A 13,818-nucleotide genomic window follows, 5' to 3' on the forward strand; every position below is an offset into this window, starting at 1 on the left:
CATTTTTTTTATCTTATTGACAAAACGTTTGTGTGTGTGTGTGTGTATATATATATATATATATATATATATATATATATATATATATACACACACACACACAAACGTTTTGTATATATATAAAATAATAATTTTATTAATCATTATTATTATTTATATTTGATACAGTGACAGATGAAACGCTGAATTTTTACATATACCTGTAATTCATAATGTGCTTTAGTGAAATTGGTGTGCTTTGTGTTGGCCACAGCTAAATTACAAATGACCAAATTAATAATTAAAAACATTGAAAGCTTTATTTCTCACAGGTAGCATATTAAAATTCTGTGAAATTCAAATTCATAGTGAAATTTCAATAAAAACAGATTAGAAAAAAGCCCTGATCTCTGCTCCTGAGAAGACACGGAGTTAAAAAAAAAAAAAAAAAAGCCAGTAGAACTTGTTCATCTGTTCTACTTATGATTTCATTTTACTCATGGTATTCGGCTAAAAACCCTTTGTTTTTAATACCAAGTATATCAAAATGTACGATTAAAAATTTCTATTATGCTAATGTCTATATCTTGTACAATTAAGGAGCCTCTTCATCATCATCCTACTAAGAAAAAATCCTGTGAGACATGCATTCAGATACAAAAGGCCATTGATTAAATGTCTTATTACAAAATGTCCTCAATGGCACGGTGATAAAATGATGCTGTATCTCTGCACAAATTGTCCTCACTTGGAGCTGAGATTCAGGAAATTATGCGTTGCACTCCTGACCATATTCATTCGTTAAAGGCCACAGCATATCCCGCTGTACGCGTGGAGGCCTCAGGGTTGAGTAATTGATATAGATGTGTTAGCTGACTGAATTTGTTCCACCTGAGCAACGGTCTGATCACCAACCATTCGGACTGTGCTGTCTGTGTGGTTCTGGCCCGGAACGGTCTCAGAGTATCTACATTTCACAGAGCCGCACTGACAATGAAAGTACTTTTTCTTAATTTGCCAATAGGGATCACCATAGTCAAACCTGATGAAAGAGAAAAGAATGGATAAATACAACAAATAATAAGGGATAAAAAGAGCTAGAGGTTTATAAAAAAAACAGTTATAAAGGTTTACCCAAGCTCGTTTCCAGCTTGAATAGGCTTGCTTGCATAGAGTGCAATTCGAGGAAAGCGCATGTCCTGGTGTTTGGTGAACACGCGGACAGGGAACAGATTTGGTTCACAAAGATGATTCATAAACCTACTAACATTACCATAGAACTGGGCATCAATGCAGTAGACCTCTCCAACCTAGAAAAAAAAAAAAGTCACCATTAAATACACACAAATACGAAGCAATTCAAAGGTGTGCTTAAGCTCCATCCACATTTTAATATACTTTAGCGCCCCCTGGAAGTCACAAGCGTGAAATGCATTTTCGAATAATTTCTGAATAATTTTTGCTTTCTAAACGCAAAATGTTGACAAGACAAACCTCTAAACTTGCCTTATTGTCTAGGTTGAACATGTATGAGTCATTTTCTCGAACATTAGCTTCTCCATCTGAAATGATTTCACCAGCAAACCTGCACACAGAGCAAAATCAGAGCTTTTCCGTAGGGCAAAAGTATTGAACCAAAACAGCATGAGATTAATCATGTCTGAATAATTAATAATTCCCCTAATGGCTTTAATTTTTGTAGCAAATGTCACATTAAATGAATATGGTTGACACTGGAGTCAGTAGGAGGGTTTTTCAGAACACAGGCTGTGCTGTGTGTCATTTTTTCACAGTAAAACACTTATTAACCATGTTAAAGGGATAGTTCACCCAAAAATAAGCATTTTTTTCATCACTTACTCATCCTCAAATTGTTCCAAACCTGTATGAGTTTCTTTCTTCAGTTAAACACAAAAGAAGATATATTTTAAAGAATGTTGGAAATCAAATGGTTGACGGTAGCCATTGACTTCCATAGTAGGAAAAAAATACTATGGAAGTCAATGGCTACCGTTAACTGTCTGGTTACCAACATAAAATAAAACATGTTCTATTTTATAATATGTAGAGACAACTATAATAAAACAGTGGTATCCAAACAGGTGTAAAGCAACTGATCAGAAGAGAGGGTCATACTCGCATACAAAGGTTCCCTCTGGAATATCCTGCAGTGCTCTGACCCCCCAGCCCATCCTCTCAGTCCTAAACACCTGCAGTCTCACCCTGAGGATTAGAAAATTATGAAGTTGTGAAAAATATTCTCTGAATGTGTTGTAAATTTCTGCACTCATTTGCAACAATACATATTAGTATATTAGCATTATTACCGAAGGCCATTCTGTATCACTCTATTCCGGCATGTTCTCCAACAGGAACAGGCGTGGTTACACTCAAACAGGAACGGTGGATCATTCCTGCAGAACTCTTTCAGCAAGCGGCCATCCTGGGTACCAAGAAATCATACAGATTTTAAGAATCATTACTCATATCCCCTTAAAATCACAAGGCCAAGATGACATCACAGTATAGTCATGGTTAGTGACTAGTAACATGTTGTGGAAAAGCTGCAAAAAAAAAAACATGACTGGCAGCTATTTTTTTATGTCACTATATTATTACCATGTCATTTATTCTGCTTAAATTAATAATTTAGCACTAGCAGCATCTTACCTTGTCATACCAACAGCGCATGCTGAGCTGGGCACAGATGCAGCCGCTGGACGCACAGTCATCTTTACAACTGCAATGCTATTCCAGCGAGAGAAAGAGAGAGAGAGAGAGAGAGAGAGAGAGAGAGAGAGAGAGAGAGAGAGAGAGAGAGAGAGAGAGAGAGAGAGAGAGAGAGAGACGAGCATTTCATATAGCTGTAATAACAGCATTTACCTTGTTATGGCTTTTGACATTACGACAGCCTCTTACCTGTAAGTGAGTTATGTTTTCGTCTATATTTACTTGAGATGTAAAACAGTTCTCTGGAACATATTTGAAGTTGCTGGGGCAGGGCACAAGGTCCACCCCATTCACACAGGGCACTGGGACGTCCTCATAGCCTCGGGACACATCTCTGAAACACCACACACAACAATAACAGAGTGACGTAAGATTTCCCCACATTTTGTGTCAAATATTTTTGTGGCCAATCTTCCTTATAAGCTGCACATGTTCAGAAATGTGTGGAAACTATAGATTTATTGAAGTCAAGCTAAATGAATGGGATAGTGATTCAGCTGTAGCCAGTTTTCATAGATTTTTAGTATGGATCTGAAGCTGCAAAAATGCAAAAAAATGTTGTTTGGAAATATCCCGCTATGATTCATTAAATTCACAGCACTTTCAATTGCACTATCAATAAGGAGTAGCAAAAATAAGAGTTCACAAAACATAAGTCTAATTGAGACAAATTAAATCCATAAGAACTCCAACAACATCTACAAGATGCTTGGAGTAAGGCCAGAACTTCTAAAATGCTGACTGTGGTCAAACCCTGATCTGATCCAACATTTAATCCATGTGTTCTTGCATTACCTGCAGAGGAGTCTTTCTCTGAGGCCGTCTCTGCCTCTTCTAGCATCTGTCAGCTTCTTATTGGTGTTCAGGATTGTCCACATCTTAGAATTTATAATACAGCAGTCCAAAGGAGTCTCGCCGTCCCTGTTCTTCAGATTTACATCTGCTCCTCGAGACAGAAACAGCCTACAGACCAAGCTTTAGATTATTCCTGCACAACTGACAGATTCAACTACAAACCTTTGTAAATTCTTTGATACAAACATCAGGGCCGTGACACACCAAGCCAACGGTCAGCTGACGGTCAACGTCAGGCCATCAGTGAGCGTCTTTTGGGCTAGTTTTTGTAGTATGCCCTCACGTCGACGGCAGTTCGGCCGATTCAGCATGTTGAAATCACTCTGTTTATGGTTTACTTTATTTAATGTTTGTATATCTGCAGTCCTAGTTTTGGCTTCTTTTTTTGAATGAGAAATATAGACTATTGATGCCTACTGATATAGACAATTATTTCCTTACATGCAGTGCTAGTTCAAGCGCAACTTTATGTCACAAATGCAAACGCTTTTGTCGCCGCTAGTTCTTTGATGTCAGCTTGGTGTGTCACGGCCTTAAGATTCATTCAGGGATTCCCAAACTGGGGTTAGTGAGGGAACTGCAGGAGGATAGTGAGTTGAAGAAAAAAAAAGCTGTTACAGAATTAAATCATAAACACATTAAATGTAAATATTGATCATTAAAAACAATCAAAATGAAACGCTTAGATAACGCTTAAATGCATGAATGTTTCGCCATTCATCATTACATATTCGGGCGACCCGGATCTATATCTAACACGAATGGATCTCTACATGTCGCAATAATATAAGTTTAAACTCTCCTGATATTAGAGAAACGATTACAGAAGAATATAATAAAGCATATATTGTTACATTTTGGATCTTGGAAGGGTTCACTTTGAGCAGATGTTTTAAACCATCATCACAGTCCATAATTTACCAGTACGTTCAGCATCTGGCTCATATTCCAGATCTCAAAACTACAGTTTTTAACATCTTCAAAATCAATATTTTGACAGCTTCTTCACCAGATCCACCATCAAGTGACAGTGACACTAATATCTGATTGCGTTCAGTACTTGCTCTGCAGTAAATCGCCATTTAAAGCTTTTCTGATGATACTTCCTATTCTTTTGTTTTCTGCCTGCGGTAACTACGAGTGAAATGTCACTTCATTTTTGTGTTTCAGACATTGCCACCTTGTGGAATAAAGGTGAATTGCACTTTTTCAGTCATCAAACATTCAATTATTGTTGTGCAGGAAAAAAAAAATACTTACACTGGTACGCGCCTTTGGTCGTTAGTGACCCTATCCCATTTATTTTTACAAAAAAATGAATGGGAAAACAGGCATTCCTTTATAATTTTTTCTTGTTATAATGTTTAGAATGGAATTGATTGAGGAATACTAAAAAGGCTGATGTCTAACTTAAAAAAAAGTTAATGAGGAGGAGGGTAGTGAATTGTGTTCCAGGTCACTAAAGACCTGAGGTATGCTTTAAAGTTTAAAAAAATATTTGATTTGACTTTTTTTTTATATATATATGTTTGTTTACCTGCATTTCATGTGAACATTAGCCAACATCAGATGTTGTGAACATACAAATTAAATAATTTAAAATGTTAACTTAAAATATCGGGGAGTAATTCAAGCAAATTCAAGCAAGGCTGACAAAAAAGTTTGGGAATTCCTGGATTAATCTATTTATTCTGTTAAAGTTGTTTAGATATATGTTAATAGGGAGCATAACACAGAGATAGTGTAAATAGGTGGACCACTATTTTTTTTTTAAATAAGAGAAAATTTACAATAATGCTCAAAATTAAGGTCAATATATTTTGGAAATTTAATTTATCCAATACATCCAAAAGTAATTTATTCAAGCAGATATGAAATTTACTTGTATGCCTATTGCCTACAGAGAAACCTGGTGTGTTTCTTTTAGTGTTACTCAGTTGGCCTCGAGTGAAATTACTTCCCATAAGGTGCCTTTGGCATAACATTAATAGTTCCTTTACATTTCAGTGCTCGTATCATAAAAAGGCTTTTACTTCCAGTCATCTAGGTATACTCTCGCTCTCTGTTCTACACTTACATTACACAGTCCAGCTGGTTCTGTCTGACAGCGATGTGGAGAGGTGAGTCTCCATGGATGTTCACAGCGTGTAGGTCAGATCTCTTGTCAAGCAGCAGCTGAGCGATCTCATCACAGCCAGAGAACGCTGCCCAGTGGAGGCAGACATTCTCCTCCTAGAAATCAGACCACAAGCAGCATTCATCTCTGGTGGATATATTCTCAAATCCATCGGTATACTCTACCGTTCAAAGGTTTGAGTTCAGTAAGATTTTTTTTAAAGAAGTCTCTTATGCTCACTAAGGCTATGTTCACACTTAGCGTCTTTTTTCAAACTGCCAGCGTCTGTTCTACATTAGAACCCTATGGAGTAAACCGTTTTTTCAAAAAAGTCCTGAGCGCTTTTTTAAACGCCACCACCGGCGTCTTTTTCTGCAGCTCAGAGCGTCTTTTAAAGTTGAAAAAAGTTTAACTTTTCTGAAAAGAACGCCCTACGTCAAGTGCCTTTTTGACAGCTGACCAATGACAAGCGAGTAGCGAGACCTGTCGTTTCCATAACAACAAGAAAAATGGACACGGTGCCGGTAGAAAAACTAATCGTCCTTGTTTCGGAGCACAAGGAGCTGTTTGATATGAGTACACAACTCTATCATAACATACATCACAAAGAGGCTGTGTGGGCACACTACTGTTGCAGCTGTTGTTATAGCAACAAAAGACGCGCTTTTTTTGCTAAAAAAACGCCGTTGTTAACTTTTTTTTGTCAAAAAAGACGCTAAGTGTGAACGTAGCCTAAGGTTGCATTTATTTGATAATAAATACTGTCAAAACAGTAATATTGTGCAATATTACAATTTATATTTTAATATATCAAAAGGTAATGTACTCCTGAAAGCAAAGTTGAATGGAGTGATGTATATGTGCAGTCTCGTTTTAAAGATCATCAAACAAGGTGAGATAAATAAGAGCATCAAAAAGCTGAAATACGCAGACACAGACCTTATCTCTTATTTGGACATCAGCTCCTGCTGAGATCAGCATCTTCATCTGCTCTAAACGCATATTCTCAGTTGCCCAGGTAAGAGGAGCCCACCCGCCATCATCCTGACCAGAGGAACCCATAAACGCATTATTATTACAATCCCTTTAATAACAGCACCTAAGCACTCCAGTATCAATACAGCATCTAACAGTGGGTAATTCTGCAGTTGAGTACTCTACATCCTCACAAATATTTGTTTTAATTTACTGGTTAATAATAAATATGGCATGTATGGCCAATAACAAACTTGTGCACAGGTTACCTTACAGTTGACGTCTATGGATGCCATGGAAAGGAGATACTGCAGCACACCTGTGTGTCCTCTTCTGGCTGCCAAATGAAGACATGTGGAGCCTCTCATATCCTGTAAGTTGAAGGCATGAATTACTAGATTTTAGACATACAAAAAACCTTGGCATACAAGTCTCAGCATGCAAAGATAACCGTAGCAAAAAAAAATGTATTTCAGTTGAATGACAGATAAAGGGCTGCCATTGTACCTTATGACCAGAAGAAGCACCAGCTTTCAGCAAGTATTTCACTGTTTCTAGATGATTGTTCTCACAGGCGTACATCAGAGGAGTTCTCTGCTCCACATCACACATGTCCAGGTTGGCACCAGCCTACAGAAAGATAAAGAGATCATTCACATTACTAAAATTCAGCATTCATTAGAACACATTATATTAGATGTATGTTATATAAATAAATATAAAAGTAAAATAAAAGTAATTTAAGTACATAAACATGTTATATAAAGCAATGGCATCAAATACTTCACAATACCATTCAAAAATGTGTGGGTCAGTACAATGATTTTGTTTTTGGTTTTTTTAAAGAAGGAAACTAAAACTTTCATTCAGCATTCAAGGTTACACATTTCTCAAAAGTGACAGTAATTAATTTTTATATTGTTACAAATAAATTATTTTTCAAATAAATGCTGAAATGTTTATTCATCAAAGAACCCTGAAAAAAAATGATCACCGTTATGTGAAGAATGTGAATGTGAGAATATCAAGAAGCGCAACTGTTTTAAATTGTGACAATAAGACACAAATTTTATTGAGCACCAAATCAGCATATTGGACTAATTTCTGAAGGATTGTGTAGACTGGAGTAATGGCTGTGAAAAATCCTGTGTTATAACAGGAATAAATTTAATTATAAAATGAATTAAAATAGAAAATTATAAAAAAATATTTAACAATATTACTGTTTTTACCGTATTTTAGATCAAATAACTGCATATGCTCATGGTGAGCATAAGAGGCTTCTTTCAAAAACACACACACAAAAAAAAAAAACATACCAACCCTAACTGCCGTTTTTTTAATGGTAGTGTATATTTAAAGGAACATAGATAATCCTTGAATGTGCATTGTTAGCATATGCAGTACCTGCACTAGTATATGGCAGATCTCTTTATGGCCCTCCTCAGCAGCACAATGCAGGGAAGTCTTTCTCTTCTCGCTGTCCATCCGCAAGTTTGGGTCAACACCTTCTACTGATCCATCAAAACAGCCACACATATCAATCACAAAGCTGTTTGTACTATCATGCATATATATATATGACTGATATAGGTCTGAAAAAGGTCTTACCCAGCATATGCAAGATCCTCTGGAGCTCTCCTCTCTTAGCAGAGAAATAAAGCTGCTTTGGGGGCAGCTTGAATTTCTTATACCTGCAATTATAAATATGCAATAATTGTTTTAAGTTTAGGTAACAAAGCAAGTCTACAAATTGTGAACAGTCAAATAAATAATGCACTTATTTAATGATACAGGACCAAGAGAGTAGTGATAATAAAAGGGATACTTACTTCCCATCCTCCAGTGCATTTAAAACGCTTTCCATTGATTCTTTAGCAGGGTCAACAGCTCCACCAACAGTTACAGAGTCCAGTTTAGCCCTGCTGTGAGAAACAATCATAACGGATATAGAACAAAGTAACTAGGGTGAGCAAACACATCACAACATTAGACAAGTGAAACAAGCTGGGAACAAGTCCAGTTAGACACAATCAAACACCAGGATCTAAACTTACTCCATTAAGGCGGTGTCTCTTTTGTGTGCGGGCACAGCAGCTGTTGGCACTGCAGTAACACAGTCAGGTTTGGGGATCGTGACCTCTTTAGCATGACTAGCCTCCTCGCCGCAGTGGGGGCAGAAGACCTGACCTCTGATCAGAGACGCACAGCTCCGGTGAAAGCGGTGAGAGATGTTCCCATCTGGCTGACATTCCATAAACGTCCCCTGGATTAAACAGACCGCGATGATATTAGTTTTGCCATTTCAGTGTATCAGGGTTTAATGTCCAACTGAACTTTTAAAGGTGCACTCAGTAATATAGCATTATTGAAAAGTGCAGCCCATAAAGGAATTAATAGTACTTTTAAAATCATCCCCACCCACTGTAGTCATATCAGTGTGCTAAAAACACTTATTAATCATGGCTGAGTGCTAATAGCTGATAAAATGTGATAACTGCACATTTCTATAACGGCATTCCAAGACCAACACATAAACTATTTCCCTAATCTATTTGTTTATTAGAACAAAACAAAAAAAGGATGAGCAAACTATATAAAAAAAAATACATTCATAATGTTGGGATACTTCTAAAAAAAAACATTTTTGTACATTGTTACAAAAAATCAATTTCAAATAAATCAAAGTTCTTTTGAACTTTCTATTTATCAAATGATCCTAAAACCATGTCACATTTCCACAAAAAATAGTTTGCCAAACTACAAACAGTTTGCCAAAGCGAACTTTCCGGAAAAGTTCATCATTGCTCCGGCTGATAAACACCTTTGTACAACCATTGGTCCGTTGCGATTACTTAATATGTAGGTGTAGAAAATGAAGTTGCACTTCTGAAGAAACGAGACTTCGGACACTGTTTAATATGTTTCATGTTTAATACGGTAAAGCTGTTTGATTTTAAGCAATCTATTGTATAAAGTGTTGTATAAATAAACTGTCCAGCTCAATATAAAGAACTAGAGTGCTGAATAGCAGAGCTCGGGCAAACACATCCACGTTGCTATGATCAGATGCTTTTCTTATGCTTTATTAAAAACTGCTTCCTGTTTTCTTAATTGTGTTGTGTTTATTTTTGTTATTGAGAGGAAAGCGCACAGCACATATTTACATATTCATATAAGTGCCACTCTCAAATGTTTGTGCAGCGCCAGGTGCTCGATAACAGTATATCGCTGCTTACGTATTTCAAACTTCTTTTACCCCTAAACGAAGAACGAAAAAGAGCATCACCGAGAGTATATCGGGGCTTTAAGGCCAAATCACACAGCATGACGGTAGTGTATCTTTCACTCACAGCCCTGCAGAAGAAACCACAGCCTGGGCAGCTCTGGTGTTTCACCATACCCGCACGATGATCCTCGCACAGCACGAGCAATGGAATCCTGAGAGAGGGACGCATCATTTCCTGCTTCAGAATCACCTTCCGACATAAACTCAGCTAGAGAGAGAGACAAAAAAAATCATATTCACTCAAAAATCAAGCTAATGTCCACTTTCTTGAAATCTATTAAACATTCAGACAGTCAAACACATTAGTATAATGCTATCACAAAGACATTGCAATATGCTACAGTTATTTTCATACAAGTGTGTGAACGCAACTATAGCACCCTAAAAAGGACCGTTGCAGCAGTGCGAATGTAGCCAATGAGTTCATTTTGCAACCTTAAACCGATGGAAAATAAAAGAGATGAAGCATGTTCTACCTTTCCATCCACACTCTCCACAGCCATGCACTTGCCCTCAGCCAGAGTTACTACATCCGGGTTCTTCGGTGTCTCCATGCGACAGCTACACAGAGGAGGTTCCAACATGTCAGCCTCCATGTTCTCTTTATCCTCCGGCAAACCTAATAAACACAAAAACCACCTGCACTGTTCAATTTAAGTATAAATAACTGGATTTGAGAACTTGAAAGTAGATATTTTACTGTTTGGCTACTAGAACATCCTATGCACTAAACTCTTCCTTCTCACACTATTTCTTTCCATGATCTAATATTAGATTAAGCGAATGTGCAACAAAAAGGTTGATTATTTTTACAAAAGAGTCTGCATGTATGTTGCCATGTGGTCTTACTGCCTCACAAAGTCAGAATGCTCTGTCTGAAACCTGTCTCTGCTCATTCTGAGATCAACCTATCAGATGAAAACAAACAGACAGGAAGTATACGCATTTCATGAGGTGGCAGCATGAGATACATAAGCAGCAAGCAAGCAGTGGACCTCTATTCTATTGTCTTCAGGTGCAGATATCCTCTACCTGTGGGAATTGCCGTGAACATGCTATCATGAGCAAGAGCATGTAGAGGCAGCTCGGTGTATTCCTCAGCGTGGCCTTGTGGAACGCCCTCCGATTCCTTGTTCTTGTGCAGTTCTGCTGCATTTTCTTTCTCATCCCTTGAGGTTTGCTTCTCTGGGTTTTCAGGACTAACTTTATTTTTGAATGCCTCCTCAATGGACATCTGCCCACCTTTGGATCCAGCTATGTGCGAGGACTCCTGCAGGGAAACAAAGATCTTAAATGTTCAGATTTAGATGAGATGGATGACTTAATTTCACACACGTGGAAGTAGTCTCTAATGTGCCAGATATCAGACCTGCGCATTTGAGGAGGACAACGACACATTCTGTTTCTTGGACACTTTTGGTTTCTTTTTGGGAACAAAATTATACAAGCCCATTTTTCTTTTCTTCTTCTTGGAGGCTGCAGAAGGATACAAACAAAGGAGCATGCCATTTGTTTTACTCTCGTGCGTTCTAAATTTAATCCAGCTTAGCTTTTTAGCTGAAAACCCCTACCTGTTTGTGTTGAGTCTTTGAGTTCCTGAGGTAAAAGGAGATGCTGTGTGGGTGAAGACTCCACGTCTCTTTCATGCACGCTTTTCACTCTGTTCATTGTCTTTGCACGTTGTTGCATTAACAAAAATAGACATACATATAATATATATATAAGTCTTTTTTTCATAAACTTTGGGGGCAGAACGATTTAATACTTTTATTCAGTTAAGATGCATTAGATTGGTCCAAAGTGACAGTAAAGATATTTATAATGTTACAAAAGAGTTTTTAAATAAATTCTGTTCTTTTGAACTTTCTATTCATGAATGAATCCTGAAAAAATGTGTTTTGGGTTTTGTTTTCATTACTATCAGGGGTTGATGAGAGGGGGGGGGCTCACTAAGGTACTCATTTAAACTATTCATTCGGATCAGAGGGTCCAACCATTCATTTTTTCTTATCCCGGGCCCCATTCATTTTACAACCCACCAAATCTTCAACCACATTCCGAAATGTCTGTTCGTCCCCCACACTTTTTGAAGATAATCAATAATCATGTTTTAATGCACCTTCCACATTTATTACTATGAAGCCTGCATGCAACTAAAAAGTAAATAACATAAGCAAGCAAACAGCAGGCTACCTTCAGTGCAGATGGAGCTGGTGCTGGTTTAACCATCGTTTTCCAAGCCAAACGTGGAGGAGCAGGATTCGCAGCTTTAAGCTCCTCCGGCTCTCTCTGAGCATCCCCTTCGTGTCTGGCTGCAGGTAAGGACAAAGTAGGGATGCTCTTTGCAGCATTACCAGACTCAGAACTCTGTGTTTCTGGAGCATCTTGTTTATCTTGCTGGATAGAGTCATGATTTCCTGACATGATGTTTTCAGCTGGTGGCTTATGGGGTGTCTGACCAGAGTGAAGCTGAAAGCTGAGTTCTGTGCTCTTCCTGTTGCCAGGAGAGCTCTGTTGTTTACCAGCTTTTGGAGCAGCTCCGAGGGATTTAGGCTTCCTGCCTCTTTTTGGAGGATCCGCAGAGTTTTCCATACCTAAAACCATACCGTAATGAAATAAAAAAAAAACTAAGGTATGTAAACAATGTGCTGTTGTTGTTGTTGTTTTTACTCGATAAGTGAACCAAATCTGAAGAAGAATACCAGACACTTTTATGTTATGGAATACATTAACTCAAGCATAATGACGGGAATGTAATTATTTAGAAGCATGAAGAACCTTGAAATCAATTAACTCACCTTTTTTGGACTTGGCCATGGCAGAGGGAACCTGGAGCAATCCAAGACCACCTGCCAAGTTCCTTCCTCTATATGAAAATTTACAGTGTTATAATTTAAAATGGAACAAAAATTTATCTGATTCTGATCAATACTTTTTATTGATTTTCACAATGTCTATGTTAATCAGTTATTTAATATTTAAAAAAAATCATAATAATAATATATATATATATATATATATATACACACACACACACACACACACACAAATATATATATATATATATATATATATATATATATATATATATATATATATATATATATATATATATATGCAAAGTATATGTTTGCAGTCTAATGGTTATTTACTATTACGTAAAAAGGCATTAATAGAGCACTTATGGTTCTAGATATTAGTTATAATATTTATACAAAAATTATATCGATCTCTGAAGGGCTGCATTTCAAAATCTAGTAAACTGTCTACCTAGAGAATTTTGGCCATCAAATGCTGTCTGATTACATCTCACCCGATTTTGGAACAGCAAACAAATCTGTATCTTTGGCCCTCTAAATTAAAACGCTAAATCTTCCTTTCTTTGCATTGCTGAAGAGACAAGACAGCCCGTGATGTAATGCGTCTTATTAACTGAGAAATATAACAACATTTGTTCATGTTTATGTCGGATGTAGCGCGCTCACAGTGGGATGAACAACATGAAACAATGTTGCTAACATAACGCGCATGACATCAGCCACAACAGCACAATTATATACGAAAACATGCATGCAACTATAAATACAACAACGTCGGTCTTGGGATATTTATCCACAAAATAACCGCTTTGCTTATACTTACCCGTTAACTTATGATGGTTTGCATTTTTGTGAAATAAGGTTCATTCCGAAAGTTTAGAGGTTTGCCTTCCTCTCTTTACTTCCCTGCTACATGCGCCCTGCGACTGTCATGTGACCACACAGCGCCCTCTACTGGTAAGGGGGGGAGGGGTTGAGGATTTTGGTTGGGGATTACAAAAACAGGTTTAACCCAACATGTTGAGGAACTTCTCAGTTACACAAACTAAAGTATT

At 37.4% G+C, this 13,818-nt stretch overlaps 1 protein-coding gene across 4 annotated transcripts; it reads right to left on the reverse strand.

Annotated features, from left to right (window-relative positions):
- Nucleotides 1-221: 221 nt before the first annotated feature.
- ehmt1a (euchromatic histone-lysine N-methyltransferase 1a) lies at nt 222-13,817 on the reverse strand. Of its 4 annotated transcripts, none has more exons than XM_079606059.1 (24): nt 13,587-13,817; nt 12,743-12,810; nt 12,138-12,538; nt 11,516-11,615; nt 11,314-11,420; nt 10,977-11,214; nt 10,421-10,563; nt 10,009-10,152; nt 8,713-8,921; nt 8,488-8,580; nt 8,267-8,349; nt 8,063-8,169; nt 7,163-7,285; nt 6,925-7,026; nt 6,620-6,724; nt 5,642-5,796; nt 3,505-3,672; nt 2,899-3,043; nt 2,650-2,727; nt 2,307-2,422; nt 2,116-2,202; nt 1,486-1,564; nt 1,114-1,289; nt 222-1,021 (listed from the first exon to the last, which is right to left on the reverse strand). In XM_079606059.1, exons 2-24 carry the CDS (start codon nt 12,759-12,761, stop codon nt 820-822), a joined length of 3,180 nt encoding a protein of 1,059 aa, XP_079462185.1. In that variant the 5' UTR covers nt 12,762-12,810; nt 13,587-13,817; the 3' UTR covers nt 222-819. The 4 variants fall into 4 exon arrangements, with proteins under 4 accessions (XP_079462185.1, XP_079462186.1, XP_079462184.1 ...); XM_079606060.1 differs by having other exon boundaries at nt 275-1,021; nt 8,063-8,166; XM_079606058.1 differs by having other exon boundaries at nt 276-1,021; nt 1,474-1,564; nt 8,063-8,166.
- Nucleotide 13,818: the final 1 nt, after the last annotated feature.

This window comes from Phoxinus phoxinus (genome assembly GCF_949152265.1).
Source record: "Phoxinus phoxinus genome assembly, chromosome: 3".
In the NCBI taxonomy this organism is placed as follows: Eukaryota; Metazoa; Chordata; class Actinopteri; order Cypriniformes; family Leuciscidae; genus Phoxinus; species Phoxinus phoxinus.

Coding starts and splice junctions, on each gene's coding strand:
- ehmt1a (XM_079606057.1), bottom strand. Junction 11,421..11,515: donor CAAAGACTCAACACAAACAG/GTAGGGGTTTTC, acceptor ATCCTTCTGCAG/CCTCCAAGAAGAAGAAAAGA. Junction 10,564..10,976: donor GTTCACGGCAATTCCCACAG/GTAGAGGATATC, acceptor TGTGTTTATTAG/GTTTGCCGGAGGATAAAGAG.